Raw genomic sequence first — 18,999 nt, 5'->3', positions numbered from 1 at the left:
TTTAGAAAGCACATCACAACTACTGACTTCAGTAACGGTTTGTCAGGAAAACGCACAGCCCACTAGGGCTGACACATAGCCTTTAATGATGCCCACTGCAAAGCCTTGCTGGGCCGGAGACTGTACAAACAACAAAATATTAGCTTGGTCTCTAGAGGATCAACTTGACAGTGTTTGCATCAAGCCACAATCTTTGCCCAATGATCCAAATGTATACATTTGGCAGAAGGATGCCTCGTAATCTGGCCATAAGAATAACATACTCTATGTGAGCATGTAATTCAAAAACATCAGATACTGTCACTCAATATACACACACATGGATGCACAGCTTGTGGAGATTCAACAACAGAACTCCGTCCTGTTGTTGAGTCAGGAGGTCATCCCGAAGAGGTAGGCGAATTGGAAGATAAATGCTGCAAACCCTTCAGAAAATGAGTTACGACGGGTGACCGAACCAGTGAGAGCTACTCTGACAAAAGCAAAAAAGCTATGTGGCCCAAGGGTAACCTTTAGCAGTGCCCAAGGTAAACGCCTTCTGGGCCAAAGACAAAACATAGGCCCTCATTCTGACCTTGGCGGGCGGCGGAGGCCGCCCGCCAAAGTCCCGCCGGCAGAATACCGCTGCGCGGTCAAAAGACCGCCGCGGTTATTCTGAGTTTCCCGCTGGGCTGGCGGGCGACCGCCAGAAGGCCGCCCGCCAGCCCAGCAGGAAACACCCTTCCATGAGGATGCCGGCTCCGAATGGAGCCGGCGGAGTGGAAGGGGTGCGACGGGTGCAGTTGCACCCGTCGCGATTTTCAGTGTCTGCATGGCAGACACTGAAAACCTTTGTGGGGCCCTGTTACGGGGGCCCCTGCAGTGCCCATGCCATTGGCATGGGCACTGCAGGGGCCCCCAGGGGCCCCACGACACCCCATACCGCCATCCTCTTCCTGGTGGCCAAAAATGCCAGGAACAGGATGGCGGTATGGGGCTCGGAATCCCCATGGCAGCGCAGCAAGCTGCGCCGCCATGGAGGATTCCCCAGGGCAGCGGAGAACCGGCGGTACACCACCGGTTTTCCGTTTCTGTCAGAATGCCCAAGGGAGCACTGCCAGCCTGTTGGCGGTGCTCCCGCAGTCGTTGGCAGGGTCAGAATGACCCCCATAGACTAAAATTTCCGACAAGAGGGCTGAAAGTTGGTCTACCTGGCGAGAGGAGCACCAAGTCTCATATGGGTCCCCACTGCAGGCAAGTACAGTCTGTCGAGGGACACCTGGCTGCCAAGATGACATTACATTTCTCAGGAGGCAGATTAAAGGCCGTTAACTGTCGCTGTTCGATCTCCACACATGAGGGTGGAGTGTGCATATGTTTGGGTGTAGAACCCTGCTCTGCTGCTGCGACAGAAGGTCCTCCTGAAGAAGCAGCCTGATTAGAGGACATATGCTCATGCTCAGGACTTCCAGAAAACAAACTATTCTTGCCCAGTCCAGAGTCACTGGGATGATTTGAACCCAGTCAGCCCTGATCTTCTTGAGAACCTGGGGCAGGAGCGATATCACCAGAAGGCGTACAGGAGTCTTGTGTTCCAGTCTAAATGGAACATGTTTTAGAGCAAGAACTGCTTTGGAAACTCCAAAGCACAGAAGTGCTAACATTGAACATTCTTGGCAGTGATGAACAGATCGAGCCAATGTTCTCCCCAATCCTGGAAGAGACCATGCGCCACCTCCAGGTGTAGACGCTATTCACGGTCTGCAAGGCATCAGTGGCTGAGTTTGACCACCCTGGCTCTCAGAGATCTGCCAGGTGCTGCACCTGCACCTTGATGGAAACTTTTAACTGCTGATTTTCCACCTTTTGAACAAATACCAAAGCAGTATCTCCCAAAAGATGGCGGGTCTGAGGAGTGGGCTGACATCAAGCAGTCCTGCAGGACGAAACAGGAGGAATGTTTCTCTCTCCATACTCGATTGATGAGGGTGTAGAACTTGATGAACAAATGTGCAAATGGCTTGTAGTAGCCTGGTCGATATCAGTACAAAAACAGCAATCGCCAATACTGTCTTAGCAGCATTGACTGGTGGAATTAACCTGTATGCCTTTAGACAGCTTCTTTTTGGCCAGAGGATGGTCCACCTAGACAGGGTTTATTTAGGCAGCTCCCTACTCTTCTTAGCAGCAGCAAAGCACATAAAAAACTGGTCACCAACTCGCCACACCATGCACTCGATGTAAAACCTCAGAGCTCTTCTTGGTCCCCATGGTGAAGCCACAAGGGTTGACAAATAACCTTTAATGATGCCCACTAGAAATTCTTGCTTGGTCAGAGATTGCACAAACAACAAATCATTAAATAACTTGGCCTCTAGCAGATCAACTTGATAACCATGCATCAGACCACAATCTTTGCAAAATGAGCTGGACTTTTAATTCAGCTTTTATTTCCAAGTAAGCTTGAATCTGATTGCAAGCAGGAGTTGCTGAACTTCAGTTCACTATTTTAGTTCTTACACTTCTTAATCAGCCATTGCAATATGTCACAGACAAGTCACAAACATTTCTAGGGCTTCTTAAACTGCAGGGTAGAGCGTGCAACAGCCCGAAATCTCCCTGTGGAACTGAGTGCATGCTGAAGTTCACTGTCTGTTTTTACTCTATGTCCTGCTCTAAGCTATTTTCAATATTAAGGGCTGTAGATGGTCCTATGAGAAAAAAAAAATTGAAGCTCAAATGAACAAGTTACTTAACTTCTATCACACTGTTTCTGGTGGATACTCTATCAAAATGCAGGTAACTCAGCAGGCACCATACTGCGTCCATAAACTTTTCTCCAGCAAAGGTCTTTTGTGCTGTTAGGTGGCGCTATGTGGCTTTCAGCTGGCTCCATACGGACCTCAGAGGTGATGGAATGGAACTGCATATAAGTGCCACCCTAATGCGCAGACATCAGCTTTTTATTTTTCCCTTTCTGGCCATCAGATGTGAAACATGAACCACTGTTGGTATCAGTGTGCTGATTCCTTACTCGGAACCATTTTAGATTTTAAAGCTTGATCACTTCACAGAACGGGGAGCTGGGAGGGCAGTGAGGAATCTTTGGTTAGAGATTATCTGTCAGAAACAGCGTTACAAAAGGTAATTAACTCATTCTTCTGACAGAATCTTCTAACTGTAGATTTGGCACTTTAGAATACATACAAAAACAGTATCTCCCCTGGTGGAGGGACTGTGAAGTGGACTCGACTGAGCAAGTGAAATGCCCATCCTGTGGTGTGACCTGGCTGTCAAGGTAGTAGTGCTTTGTGAATGTATGCAATGATGACCATTTCACAACCTGGCAGATGTCAAAGACAGATACTCTGTGTGCCAATGCAGTGGTAGCAGCCTTAGCCCTAGTGCAATGGGCTCGAAGACCTTCCAAGTCTTCTTGACAAGTGCGTAGCAGATCTTAATGAAAATGACCATCCACTTCAACAGGATCCTCTTATGCAAAGCCTTCCCTTTCTTTTCTCCACAGAACCTCACAAAAAGCTCCTCATCCATACTGTGTTCCTTGGTATCACCAATAAAAAACATTTAAAGCCCTTTTGGAGGCCAGTCAACAAAGCTCCTCCTCCTCTTTCAAGGGGGCAGAGATAAGGGTTAAGAATGCTGATACAGTGATGGATTGCCCACCAAATGACAGCATCACAACCTCCAGTGATGTCCACCTGAGTTCTCAGCACCAGGTTATCCAAGAAAAAATCTGATATAGGGTGGTTACTGAAAGAGTCTGAAGTACACTTATGCAATGAGCTGAAGTAATCCCAATGAGAAAGAATGTCTTTAAAGATGATGGGACTAGTTGATATGCATTGGCTTGAAGTAGGTACATCTAGGAAACGTCAAGACCAAGTTAAGGTCCCACTGGGGCATCACAAACAGTTTGGGAGGGAATATGTGTATTCAAACCTTTAATAAATCTCATCACAACAGATTAATTGAATGACGGTTGATCCAATATACGCAGAAAGACCAAAAGGACCAACAAATACCCTTGAATAGAGCCCACTGCAGGGCCTTGCCGGGACAAAACAAACAAAAGTACATCCAACAGATTTGTTTGCAAAGGGACAATATTGTTTATATCACACCAAGCAGTAAAAAAAGCACCCAGCATAAATAGACTTTGTGGACGGGAATATGGTGGCAAGGCTGACATCTACCACTTCAGGCGGCAGATCAAATACAGCCAACTGCTGCTGCTCAATTTAGTTACATGCATGAAGGTGTAGATTTGCACAGATTCGGGTGACAGACGCTGATCTGCTGCTGTGACAGAAGAGCCTCCTGATGTGGTAGTCTGTTGGAGTGCAGAGGTTTGTGCCCAGAAGTTACAGGTACCATACTCTGACTTGGTCCTCTCTGCAGGATCACCACCAAACATTTTTGCCTTGACCCCTCCTATTTTCTGAACCAGTTTTTGTTGGCTTTTAAGACTCTGTGTACTTTACCATTGCTCGCCAGTGCTAATGCGCTTGTGCCCCTTTAAAACATGTCTTAGGCCTGCCATTGAAACCTATGTGAAGTTCTAAACTGCCATTTCGACCTGACAAAACAAGCCTTTTGCTTCCTTTTTAATACATATATGCCACCCCTAGGGCAGGCCCTAAACAGCTTATAGGGCAAGGTGCACTGTATTTAAAAAGTTGGACATGTACTTTTAAGTTTACTGAAAACCAGCTGAATTTGTTTTTCACTACTGCAAGGCCTACCTCTCCTCTCACTAATATGAATCACAAGGTTGCGATTCATAATAGTGCTCAGGACGAGGCTTATCATGGCCATCATCCATACTTAAAAAAATGATTTTGAGTCCACCCATTTCACAAGCAACTCATATGACAATTTTTGTACCTGATAACTCGAGGCTTTTTTGCATTTGTATCAGAAATCTCAGCCTTGAAAAGATCCAAGGGATAAAACGTGTCGGCTGCTGCTTTATGAAGACATTGTCAGACTTTTTAGCATTCTTCTGGGAAATAAATCAGCACTTCAATGAAACATGGCTATATGACTGTTGGATGTTCTATACATTATTTTCAGTGTGCTTCGGTAACTCTACATATTATTCCTTTGTTCTGGTTAAGCACTGGCTAATTTAGTGACTTTTGGGGTATATCCCAACAAGGATTGTGGCTGTTGTTTGAGAAGGGCTCACACCCCCTCCTCAACCAGCAACCCAACTTCTCATACCTGGTCATTCCTGATCTTGTTCAAAACTCAGGACACAAGAGTATGCAGGAGTCCCATGTTCTATCCCAGCAAGAATTAATCTCCTAGCGAGTGTTCTTGTAGAAACAACAACGCACCAACTTTTTAACACAGCGCATTCTCAATAGTGGTGAAAGGATCTACTTAGAGTTCGCCCAATTGCTGGGAGATGCTTGGTGCCACCATGGGCTGTAGATGCCATTTGTGATCTACCAGAAATTGTGTTCTGTCATCTGTGAGCCATCCATCAAGATCTCCTAGATGGTGGTCCCACCGGAACTTGATTCCCATTCAGAGCCCGCGTGTGCCACCCAGGGTAATTGTTAGGCTTGTCAGCCTTACGGTGGTCTTCCCCCAAACTTTCTGCCTTGTCTGGATTTTTGCTCTGTTGGCCTTAGAACCTGTTAACCAGTGCTAAAGTGCTTCTGCTTACTCCCCTAAAACATGGTTTGATTAGCATATACCTGATTGGCATATTTTATTTACATGTAAGACCCTTGTAGAGTGGCACACCGTATACCCAGGGCCTGTAAATTAAATGCTACCAGTGGGCTTGCAGCACTTATAGTGTCACCCACTTAAGTAGCACTTTAATAGATATCCTAAGCCTGCCATTCAGCCTGAAGGCAGTGTCCCACTGCCACGTCGACCTGGCATTTAAAACCCCTTCCAAGCCCTAAACTCCTGTTTTATTACATATAAGTCACCCCTAAGGTAGGCTCTAGGTAGCCCACAAGGCACGGTGCTGTGTAATTGATAGGTAGGACATTTGCTTTAAGTCTCACATGCCCTAGTAGTGGAAAACTGCCAAGATTGTTTTTCACTAATGTGAGGCCAACCCCTACCATAGGCTAACACTGGGGATTCCTTATTATATTTTATGAGCTGTAATTCCTAAACCAGAGGCGGTAGATATATCACGTTTGGTATCTATGAACATGTATTGTTAAACTCTCCTTATTGGGAAAGTAGGATTTATCATTACAAGTTTGAAAATGCCACTTTTAGAAAGATGGCATTTCACTGCCCTTAGCCCTCTGTGCCTGCGCCTGCCTTGGGTCACATAACTGGGTGTAACTGACAGTTAGGACTTATTGAATTCCTCCAACACAATCACATAATAATGGGCCATTAACTGACTTGATGGGGGGGGCGGAGCTAATGATAGCCCCACTTGCACCTGAAGAACAAGTTACTCAGCTTCGGTAATTATTTATCTGGTAGAGACATATTCTAGGTGCAGATTCCTTACCATAGAATTTTCCCCAGGCGTCAGACTGGATCAGAGGAATTTTCATTGACCAGTACCCTTGCGCGCCGTCAGCCGACTCCGCGTGCATTGTTGGCGTCTTTATCGCCGTGATGACATTGCGGTCATATATAGACGCCACCCCGGTGTGCTGATGTCCGTTTTTTCTTACGACTTTCTACACCAGTAGCGCAGAACCATGAAGAAATCTGAGAATGGTGCACCAGAAATAGGGCCCTGAAATGGGAATCCCTGTCCCTAGAAATCAGTTTGCAGTCCTGGCAGGATGGGCAGGTCGGTAAGAAATCTGGAACCAGAATATGTCTCTACCAGATAAACCGCTACCGAAGGTAAGTAACTTGTCCATCTGATAGAGACTTCTAGCTGCAGATTCCTTACCTTAGAATAGATACCAAAGCAATACCATCCTCTGCGACGGGCTGCAAAACAAGATCATACTAGAAAGTCCTGCAGGACCGAACAACCAAAGTAGCCGTCTCTGCGGACCTGACTGTCCAGGCAGTAATGTCTTGTGAACCTGTGCAGGGCTGCCCATGTTGCTGCCTGGCAGAAGTCCAGGACAGGAACAACGCATGCTAAACCTGTGGTGGTAGCAGTTGCTCTGGTGGCGTCACCACGCAAGTCTTCAGGCGTCAAAGCGTAGCACATTTTGATTCAGAGCACAACCCATTGTGAGATGGTACGCCTCTACACCGTGAGTCCTTTCTTCACACCCACATATTCCACAAAGAGTTGATTGTCCACCCGGAAATCTTTGGTACGATTGAGGTGGCATGACAACATTCTTCTTGGATTTAGACAGTGGAATCTCTCCTCTTCATGAGAGGGATATGGAGGTGGGTAAAAAGTAGGCAAAGTGATGGATTGGCCTACATGAAAATGCGTAACAACCTTAGGAAGGAAAGAGGTCCTGGTACGAAGCACCACTTTGTCATGATGGACAGATAAAAGTGGTGGATTTGACAAAAGAGCTTGAAGCTCACTCACTCTGCAAGTAGAGGTGATGGCAATCAGGAAAGCAGTTTTGAGTGCTAGGAGCTGCAAGGGACAATTATGGAGTGGCTCAAAAGGGGCGCACATAAAGTAGGTACGCACCAGGTTCAAAACCCACTGCCGCATAATGAACCGGATAGGTGGGAACAAAGGGGTAAGTCCCTTAAGGAACCTCCCAACAATGGAAGACTTGAGTAAGGAAGGCTGATCTGGCAATCTGAGAAAGGCCAAGATAGCAGAAAAGCAGCATTTAAGGGTGCCCAAAGCAGAGCCCTGCTGGGCAAGAGAGAAGATGAACAGTAGAACCTCCGATAGAGGTGCAGAAAGGGGATCAATAGATTGATTGGTACACCATGCCACAAATTTGTGCCAACATCAGGCGTATACCATTTTAGTGGAGGGATGCCGTCCTGCCAAGATAACATTACAGACTTCGGGTGGATAGTCAAAAGCTGTGAGCTGTCGCCGCTCAATCTCCACGCAAGAAGGCAGAGACTGGACAGGTTTGGATGGAGAACCGTCCCCTGCTGCTGCAACAGAAGATCCTCCCGAAGGAGCAGTCTGAACCGGAGGATCAGTGGCCATGCTCAGGAGCTCCGCATACCATATCCTTGTGCCTAGACCGAAGCCACAAGGATTACTTGGGCCAGGTCGGTCTTGATCTTCTTCAGAACTCTGGACAGAAGTGGTATTGGCAGGAAGTGTCAACATCAGGGCAGTGCGCGCTCTACGGGCGACTAAAATGCAAAAACCAAGTCTTTATGCAAGAGCATATTTCATGCATTGTGTTTATATGCAGTTTGTTAACCTTTTGCATTGCAGAGTTTTACCTTGAAACCACTATTAATGATGTTTGCAAATAATGTTTATTTGCAAGGTATTGCTGCAGGCTTACAGAGTGTATCAGGGTGTGGTCCCTTTCTAGGACCTTCTAGAAGCTTTTCCTGCAGCATGACTGGGTGTGGTTTGTGGGCTGGGCTAGACTCTATATAGGGGAGCCAGCCTAGCTCCACGTGCTCACTATTCAGAGGTCCCGGTGCAGAGCAGCAGCAACGTCCTGAGCTCCTGTTCCAGAGGCCTATTTTGACCTTCCAGGCCTTGCCCTTCATTGTATTGGTGATCCTTGAACAGGGCGGTAAGGCGGAGGTCGGGCTGGGCCCCCGATCTCGTTTTCAAAGGCATTTGAGTTTTTGGGCCTAGTTTTCATGTTGAAAGATTTTCCTTGTGCGTGTGAATGTGCTCGTGGTTTTCTGGCATTTACATGTTGGTATTCGAATCGGCAAGACGCGCAATTCTTTCTTGGCATGTGACTTTTGAGTTTCGGGTAGGCAACAGAGTGCGCTACCATTTCTTGGCATTTGCATGGTGGCATTCGAATTGGCAAGACGTGCAATTCATTACTTGCATTTAACTCTTGATATTCATTGTGGGCGACCATTTCTTGCCATTTGCATGGTGGCATTCGAATCGGCAAGACGCGCGATTCATTCCTTGCATTTAACTCGTGATATTCATTGTGCGCAACCATTTCTTGGCATTTGCATGGTGGCATTCGAATCGACAAGACGCGCAATTCATTACTTGCATTTAACTCTTGATATTCAATGTGCGCAACCATTTCTTGGCATTTGCATGGTGGCATTCGAAACGGCAAGACACGCGATTCATTCCTTGCATTTAACTCTTGATATTCATTGTGTGCGACCATTTCTTGGCATTTGCATGGTGGCATTCGAATAGCAAAACACGCGATTCATTCCTTGCATTTAACTCTTGATATTCATTGTGCGCGACCATTTCTTGGTATTTGCATGGTGCCATTCGAATCAGCAAGACGCGCGATTCATTCCCGCATTTAAACCTTGATGTTCAGATCGCTTACAGAGTGCGCAATCATTTCATGGCATTTGCATATACTTGTTGGATTCGGCAGTGTGCGCAATTCATTTCCCGCATCTAAACCTAGGTGCTCAGATCGCTTACAGTGTGCGTGATCATTTCATGGCAATTAAAACTTTGATGTGTAGTTTTTCCTGAAGTACACACAATTATCCAGGGCCTTTAAAATTTCTGCAAATGTGCTCAATTCAAGATGTTACATTCTTTGTGCATATTAAGCCCTTAGTACAATTCCTATTGTTTTCCAGGGAATGTTTCAGATTACCTTTTGTCCTCATGTAAAGATGCAATGTTTGTTCTGAAACATTAGTCTAGAAGGTTCCTATATTCCTAGACAGTATGTAACAATTCATGAAAAGTCCATATGAAACATTGTATTAACCATTCTTGATTCCTTTCCATGTACCTAGATTTCTTGAGGCCTAGTTAGAGTCTAGTGATAGGCCATCCATGTTCCTTCAGTCTAAGTGTTACTTCATGTTCCGAGTATCATTGAACTCTAGATTTAACAGAGTGCTACTTCATGTTCCGAGTATCATTGAACTCTAGATTCAACAGAGTGCTACTTCATGTTCCGAGTATCATTGAACTCTAGATTCAACAGAGTTGTTCCGAGTATCATTGAACTCTAGATTCAACAGAGTGTTATTTCATGTTCAGAGTATCATTGAACCCTAGATTCAACAGAGAGTTTTTATGAACCTCAATGTGATTATATCTTGATATTGTGTTGTTTAACCTTTGATTCCTAATGGTCTCCTTCCCAGCTGTTCCCTTCCTAATCCCCTTTTCCCCACTTGGACTCTCTTAGGCTCTGTGATTTTTCTAATAGAATTTTGGAGCTGTCTTGTGGTGGACATGTTGGGAACGTGCGCAGACCCCTAGGATCTGGTCTCCCTAACAGGAAGACATAAAGGAGGCCTGAGTTCCACTCAAGACGAAAAGCATCACAGAGCGAGTGCCGCCTTGGAAACTCCAATGCACAAAACAGCTGACATTGCGCTTTCTCTGTGGAGGTGAACAGATCTAACAAAAGGCTCTCCTCAGTGCTGAAAGAGACTTTGCGCCACCTCCAGATAGAGACATTATTTGTGGTCGACCATGCATCGATGGCTAAGTTTGTCTGCTATGGTGTTCAGAGAGCCCCCCAGATGTTGAACCATCAGGGTGATGTACTGGTGTTTCAGCCACATCCAGATGCGAAGAGCCTCTTGACAAAGGGTCCAGGACCCCACTCCGCCCTGCTTGTTGCAGAACCACATGGTAGTGGTGTTGTCCGTGAACACCTGCACCACTTTCCCTTTAAAGAAAGGGAAGGAATACTTTCAACACAAGCCAGATCGCTCAGAGCTTCAATGTATTGATGATCCCCCGCTAAGCAGTCGTAAGCTGGTAGCATGGGCGGAGGTGTAGTCTCGAAGGCGATGGCATAGCCCCTTCGAACTATTTGCAAAACCCACCTGTCCGTCATGATGGACCACCAGAGGGGAAGATGATGGCAGATTCCGTCACCAACTGGTCCGGGATGTTACGATTGACTAGGAAGGTTTGGAGGCTGCAGCGGGGGAAGGAGTGTACCGGGTAGACCTCTGGGTCCCTGACTCACGAGCCTGTGGGATTCTGCATCCGCGACTGCACAGCGGCTGTGCAGCATGTGCCAGCAGGGGAAGAACGCTGCAAGGAGCCCCTTCCATGCGCACAAAAGGAGCGAAAAGCGGACTGTGCTGAGCGAGGCCCTACTGCGAAGCCAAGGGATCGAGCCCTAGCCTGGGACTCCTTGAAACACTTAAGCTCTGCTTTGTCTCCGAACAGATAGGTGCCATCAAAGGGCATCTCCATGAGAGACTGTTGGACATCCCCCGAGAAGCCAGACGTCCTCAGCCAGGCATGGCACCGTAAGGCCACTGTCGATGCAACCCATCTGCCCAGAGAGTTGTTTGTGTCCAGCCCACAACTTATCAGGAACTTGGCCGCATCCCTCCTATCAGCAACAGCTAGGGAAATGATGGCCTTGGCCTCCTCCGGGACCTGCGGCAGCACTTGCGCAACCGTATCCCATAAGGAATAGGTGTAGCGCCCCAAGAGGCATGCAGTGTTCATGAACTGCAATGCCAGACTGGAGGAAGAAAACATATTTTTCCCAAACTGATCCAGTCTTTTTGATTCCCGATCCAGAGGGGCCGATGGAAATTCGCCAGACGAGGAAGAAGCCTGGATGACATGGCTCTCAGGCATAGGGTGTTGGGACAGGAATTTAGGGTCTTTCAGCGCAGGCCGATGGTGGAAGGCAATTTTCCTATTCACAAGAGCCCTGTATTGGGCCTGGACCAAGTACCCAGCAGGACATCTGGGAAGGCTTCATTGAAAGGTAACAGGGGTTCCCACGTGGTAGCCCCAGGCTGAAGCACCTCAGTCAGGAGGTTAGTCCTGAAAGCCAAAGAAGGAAGCATGTGGCCAAGGACCTCAGCCACCCTACTGACCACCATGGAATATGACATTCCCTCCTCCATAGCCATGGTAAGGGGAGAAAGCATGCAGTGTCTGAAGAAGTATCCAGACCACTAGCCTCAACCCAATTCCTGTGTCCAGTCCAAATCAGGATTGTCTAGCTGGTATTCTAGAGGGTCTAGAGACCCCTCCAAATCTTTCCCCATAACCATGCCCATATAGAGGGTCAGGATCCAACCTGGGGTGAGTAGACCCCATCAAGGACGGATCCAGCATTGAGGGACGCCGTTCTGACTCCGATTCGTTGGTGATAAGGATTGGGTCGAAGTTGATTATGGGCCCAACTGACATTGGGAGAATCAACATCTTCACCAGCACCGGAGAAGGTCGCCTTGGTACAACCTTCATTGGTACGGATCTGACAAAGGATCCAGAGGGGCCCTGGATGGCCAGGGCTGAAGCTGCCAGCACGGAACCCGAGGGACTGCGCCATCCCCATAGGGCCCAAATGCGCAGCAGGGACATTGGTCTGCCCAAAGATAAGGCGCATGGCCTTGTAAAACTCTCAACTGGGCAGGGGTGGCTCTGGCTCCCGGAAACTCAGGGAGGCGCGGAGTCAACCCAGTGTAGGCCTTCGCTGACGGAGGCCTAGAGCGTCAACGCTTTTCCTGTGTCGCATCAGCCGAGCAACGGGACAAAGTCGAAGAATGTTTGGCCTTCTTCAACTTCTTTTCTTGTGACTCGAGTGTCCAGAGGATTTAGTGTGGGCCGATGAAGAGTGGAGGTGAGTCCATGAGCGGTCTTGTGACCTTCCTCCGGAACGAGACCGGCAGCGAAACGAAGTCGAGTGCCAGGTCACCGCTCCTTTAGAGCCAGTGGATTCATAGCCTGTCATTCGGAGCACGACTTCAGGTTGTGGATGCGCTCCAGGCACCACGAGCAGATGAGGTGCAGATCTGTCACCAACATCATTCGGTGACAGGAGTCACATGACTTAAAACTGGTATTCCGTGACATCCTCGACACACCAAAAAGTAAAAAATATCAACAAAATGGTCGAAGTTAGTCAAAAAATGACTAAGGGTAGCTCTCTCTGGATCTCTGTGTAGGCTGGCACCGAAAGAAAAGAACTGATGTCAGCGTGCCCGGGTGGTGTCTATAGACAACTGTGATGTCATCACAGAAACCACGACGCACGCGGAGTCGACCGATGCCACCTGATGGCGTGCAGGGGTACTGCTCGGAGAAAAATCTTCGGATCCAGTCTGACGCCTGGGGAAATTCTAAAGTAAGGAATCTGCAACTAGAAGTCTCTATCAGATTAAGCTGTGCTCTGCCACCGTGAAATGTATTGTCAGTGCAACCAGGTAGGAGCCAGGGCAGGGAAGGCAGGAAACTCCTGGAAACTTCAAAGAACCCTTCTGGAATCTTCTCCCAAATTCTAGGAGCAGGGCACCAGGGTATACAAATAGGGCCCTCAGACCTACTCCTCTGTTCACTACTGGACCTGCAGAAGGACTCTCAGAGGATTGCTTGCTGCTGTGACCTGCTGTGCATTCTACTAGACTGCTGCTGTACCTGGAAGGACTGCTTTGCTATCTGGAGCTTGCCTAGAGCCTTCAGAGGCCAGCCTTGCTATGGTGAATGCATCTTCACCTGCACCCAGGACTTCAAAAGTGACTCCAAGGGCTAGTTTAGCAGGCCTCCTGTTCAGAGCCACAGGGACATAACAGGCTCCCACCATTTTGAACCCACACCTGGATCCAGCCTGGTTAAGTCTTGAACCCCTCAAGTGCTTTACATCCACTCCTGGATCCTTGGTTGTGGTGCTAAAGGTGTTCAGGTGGCCATTTTCCAAAACTGAGGACTATTTCGAACCTCACACTTCAATAACTCTGGTTTTATTAGTTGTAATTTTGATGATTATGGTGTCAAAAATTTATTAAAATGCTCTCTATTTTTCTAAATTGGTCTGCATTTTTTATTGTGTAGTGTTTTCACTGTATTGCTGTTTGTGTGCCACATGAATAATTTACACATTGCCCCTAAGTTAAGCCTGACTGCTTTTTGTGCCAAACTATCCAGGGTTAAGCACAGGTTAAATTAGTGACTTTTTGTGATTGACCCTGCAAGGAATTGTTGCTGCTGCTTGACCAGGGCTCATACCCTAGTCAACCAACCACCCAAGTATTCACAATAATCTTAAGGAGGCCACAGGAGGCTAACAGGCCAAGACGTTCAGAGTTGCTTTCACTGAGATCCAGGATCAATACTGAAATATTTATATCACAGCCCAAATATCCAGAATTCTTTGTGGTAGAGGAAAGGCCCTGAACTTCACTCGAACCAGGATAGCTCCAATTAATGGTAGCATCTGCGAAAGATTCAGGTTCGACGAGCTCAACGATAGTAAATCCCAACAATGTCAGGAATTTCACAGTCGCCTGGAGTTGGTATGCGACTGATTGTGGCAAGTTTGCTTTTCAACAGCCAATCTTCGTGGTAGGGGATCCAGGGAGTTCCTAACTCCAAAAGTGGGCAGTGACCACCCCCATCACTTTATTAAACAGCCAAGGGGCGCCAGTGAGGCCAAAAGGGAGAACAGCAAAATAAAAAAATTCATGGCCTACTATGAACTGCAGGTAACATCTGTAAGACTCCAGCACAGGTATATGAAAATGTGCAGCTTAAAGGTCCATGGCTACTCTTCAGAAGGGATCTGGGACAGTGTGAGAATTTTGAATTTGTCCTTCTGGCGGAAGGCATTAAGAGGTTGAAGTTATGAAATAAGCTGGAGACCTCAGTCCTTCTTCTGCACTAGGCGACATTGAGAGTAACAACCCTGTCCTCTTTCCGAGTACCAAACTCTCCCATTACCACCTTTTGAGAGTAACACTTGTACCGGAAGGTACAGTTCATCTTTGAAATTTGGTGTGGGAAAGATTTGACAGGGCAAAATGGAAGGGTGGGAAATAGCCATATTGAGCAACTTGAAGGATCCATTTGTCGTACTTGATGGATCACCACCGTTGGAGGAAGTACTGAATCCTTCCCCTGTAAAGGATGGGAATGCACTACTAAGAGCAAACTAAGGGTCGGGGAGAGCTCATGCCACTGCATATCTTTGCACTGCCTGCCAGACAAATGTCCACTGCCTCAAATGGGCTGAGGTGGCTGCTGTATTGTTTGGGGAGCCTGTTTCTGCCTACAGGTCAGCCCTCTGGAGTAGCCTCAAATTTTTGAACCAACGCAGGAACTGCTTGGCAGGCACAGGGATCGTCATGGCTCTATTCTGTTCAAAATGCTCCAGGCAGAATCAGCTTTTTCACCCAAAAGGTGTGGCCATCAAAGGGCACATCCATAAAAGACGCTTGTACAGAAAATGCTGTGGAACGCATAATTGCATGTCAGCACTGCCAACTGCCCTTGCCAGACAATCAGTAGTATCTAAGCCAGCACAGATCATACATTTGGCCATTTCTTGTCCATCCAGCTTACTGTCCAACCCATACTCCTAATGATACACATTTTTGTTTGTGGACCAAGTGGCTAGTCAAACCCTGTCTCGCGGTCCACATCAAGCCCACTAACTCCATGTACACCCATGTAAAGGTTGCCATCTGTGTAGTAATGGAGAAAGAAGTTCCTCGCCCTCCCAACAATGGGATGTACCTTCTTCAGAGTTAGATCCAAAAAGATAGTGGAGTCTTTGCTGCACAAAACACTAGTTCAGAATCAGGTTGTATAATGACTAGTTGCAGTTTTATAATCTTGTAGTAAGACATCGTTCAAGATCGGGCTGAAGTTGGCTCAGTGTCAGACATCAGATTCAGAACAACTGCCTCTTTGGGCTGGCTCCTGGGGCATCTGTTCCGGCATGGAAGGTTCCGGCGAATGTCTTAGAGATGGAGTGGAAGTCTGCGCTGGAGTGGAGTCCCGTTTTGCGTATTTGTGTTTGTTCTTTGACTGTCAGGAGGACTTTGACTACAAAGTTGACATTTCACAGGAATGCCCTCAGGAGCAGTATGAAGTCTGCAACTGTGACTTAGGGTAGGAGAAGGACTTATGGAAGAATTGTGAGTTTTTCTTATGTCTGGCAATATATAGCTTCACTTTTCTGCACCAGATTGCTGTCAGGTGCATGAGGGTGCATTTATTGCATGAGTTTCAGCTGTGTCTCAAACCCAGATACCAGAAACATACTTTGTGACCGGCATCTGCTTTCTACACTCACTGCATGGTTTAAGGTTTGAAATCTCTTGTTTTAGAAGGTGGCATTGTTCTCTAGAACACCGGATTTAGTTTGAATGACATTAAAAGACTGACAAAATTAGGAGTAGAGCTTTAAACCTAGAGCTCTAAATCGGAAGTGCAGGCAGAATAGAACTGACAGCAGTGCACAGGGGTGGCACCTATTTATATATGGCTCTGCTCTGTCACTTCTGGGGCAATACAGAGTCAGCATGTAGATGCACAGTTGAGCACTACAGGAAAAAGGTTTAGAGAAAATCTTTCGTTGGAACTATCCATAAAAAATAAAACAAAACAGCTCAACTGATCTTAGCCTTGTCTCTCCAGTCAACCAAGAGGACTGCCAGCAGAACAACAGGTAGACCCCTACCTTTGAAGGTAAGGGGTCGGGTGTTCCTACCATAGGCTAGTATAGGCAGAAGAGCTAACACTGCTATGCTCTCGCATTAGATGCTAGAAGTGTAAGTAGGAATTCTTAGACTAATGATTGTCAAGATGCTGGGACTGTTTATATGTTTTACTCTCACTGTCACAATTATCATCACTGTGTTATGTTTCATCTTCCTAATAAGCGTAGCTCATGCCTGTTATCATAGAATTCAGTGGTTTTAATAAACATATTGAAACGTATCCTGCATCTCTTTGTTTGCCTTTGCATGTGCATGAAAGGGGTACGATCTGTTATACCACGACTTCCCTGAGGAGCCCGAGGGTCATGTTTGTAGGCTGCCACAAATCACCCTTACTTCCTAGGCTAACAGCTTCTAGCCAGTGTGGTACTGACTCAGTCACCCACACACAGTGGTGCTGCTGCCTAAAATCAAGCAGTCCTACCCCCATGGTAAGAGTCCTACAATAAGGCAAGGTTTATCAGATGAATGTGAATTTTGAACCTGATAAGATTTAGGATTTACTACTCAAGAAGAGCTCACATCCTTCTCAACTATTAACCTATTTTTATTTTACAGAAAGCATGACAAAAAGTGCAACACAATTGTCTAATATCACATTTTGTCATCAGCTCTTGATAGCAAGAGCACATAAGTGAATTTCTGGTGATAGAACAGGCTGTTTTGCCAACTATCAGCATCAGTAGATCTTTTCACTTCTGTTTAGAATTAAGGTTTTAATGAATCACCCATTTTTTGCCATGAATATCCTTCAAACAGTGCTGATGCAAATCTTTTTTATAAATAATTTAAAATGAAGCAAAATACATATGAAGCAATAAAATGTTCAGTAATCTTGGAAAATTATCATGAACAAAAATGTTATTTAAACTGTATTCTGTACATCATAATGAAGAGTTTTAAAATTACATTTCATGAGAAATAACCTACAAGAAATAGTAAAATCTCTAAATAAAGTAATGATAAATTTAATTACAAAAAGAATTATTAAATTAAGTAATACTACCATAGTAGTTTTTGGTGTCCGTTTCTTTTTCTCTGCTCTTTCTTTTTCTTCAATCTCCATGTTCTCTTTCTCTATTAGTGATATCAAGGTGTTACAGCGTCTCTGGAGCTCCTAATAAACAAAACAAAACAAATAATGAAATCTCAACAATGTGTCTATTACTTTACACAAAGTGTTACATGAATTCTATAACAAAGGCTTCATTTTAAGCATGCCACAGAACAATGGCTGTAGCAGAAGTCCCCTGCTACAAGCCCTATTAGCCACCTTTCAGTAGCACTGGCTTGTCATACAATACCTAGATTATCCTGTAGGCTATTTGTGTTTACGAAATAATAGGATGCAAAAGTTTCTTAAGTACCATAGTGCCTTTCTGCATGCCAAATAGTATTCTGGGATCTGGGGAACTTCAGTAGAATCGGAGTTTCAGATCTGGTAGAGTGGAAAACCTCTATCTTGTACAGAGAGTTTGGATTGATGACGTGGAGAGGATTGACTCCTGGTCTAAACTAAATGGAAAAAACAGTCATACTACTTCCACTGAAAAACATCCTCCTCTAACAATGCCAATTCTACTCACAATCTTCAGATCATCCTTCAGCCGTAGTTGAAAGTGTGGAAATTCTTGATGTGAGCACTGATTCAAGATTACGTATGTCTGCAGCCACTAACATGGCAAGAACATGCTCTTTTGTTCATACTTTCTACTGGAAGAGAATACCTTTTTCCTTGCCATATGGTCATGATCTCCAATGCCGTTTTATCATCGTGCGGGACTATTGTAGCACAGATTGCTAACATCTGTAAGAACTGTACTGCAAAGACTCTAGATCATGTAGCTGACAGGCTTGTGTTGGGACAGAAATGTCTTCTGCATGGTTGGAGACATGTACCCCTGCACTGAGTGCCCAACTGTTCTGTTGTCTGGATCCCTAATGCTGATTTTTTGCCATAGGCGAACATGGACCATACATGTGTGCCATGACGTAGGCCTGTCTCAATGATTGTGGTCTTTTCGGACTGGGAGGGTCACCCAAAGCGCTACCCTCGTAACGGTGGAAAGCTACTGCCGTCACTAGGAGTGAAGCAGCAAGAGCGCAGTGGTGTCAGTATACCGTATAGTGGTCAGTAGTAATAAACAGGTCCTTTTTACCCTGTATCGATGGAGTGAGGCCTGCAGGCAAACTTACCTTTTTAAAAGTTCTGTTGCTGTGTGGAGTGCTACGCAGTCGAAGTAGTGATTAGATATATGCATGCCTGGGAAGGGTACAGTACAGGGGTAGAGGAGTGCTGTGCAGTATATGTATGGTTAGTGCATGTACTGGGTGTATATATGCCTGGGAGGAATACATTACATGACAGATGCAGCGCTGAGCAGTGCGTGCACAATGGGAGTATGTGCTGGGTGTATGGGTGCTTGTGTGAAGCACAATACATGAAGGATCAAGTTTTGTGCAGCAAGCACTTGGTGAGTGTGTGTT

General features: G+C 46.1%; 1 protein-coding gene across 2 annotated transcripts in view; it reads right to left on the bottom strand.

Moving 5' to 3' along the window:
- Positions 1-18,999, bottom strand: part of LOC138262082 (probable global transcription activator SNF2L1) — a 1,420,807-nt gene that overhangs the window by 16,925 nt on the left and 1,384,883 nt on the right. For both annotated transcript variants that reach the window (XM_069211817.1, XM_069211826.1), the window contains one exon: positions 17,519-17,629. In XM_069211817.1, the coding sequence (XP_069067918.1) occupies positions 17,519-17,629 (111 nt within the window). The remainder of the gene's footprint in view (positions 1-17,518; positions 17,630-18,999) is intronic.

Source organism: Pleurodeles waltl, chromosome 2_1, assembly GCF_031143425.1.
Source record: "Pleurodeles waltl isolate 20211129_DDA chromosome 2_1, aPleWal1.hap1.20221129, whole genome shotgun sequence".
Taxonomy (NCBI): Eukaryota; Metazoa; Chordata; class Amphibia; order Caudata; family Salamandridae; genus Pleurodeles; species Pleurodeles waltl.
Note: the sequence above shows the minus strand (reverse complement) of the source record. Positions and strands in the feature narration are given on the sequence as shown.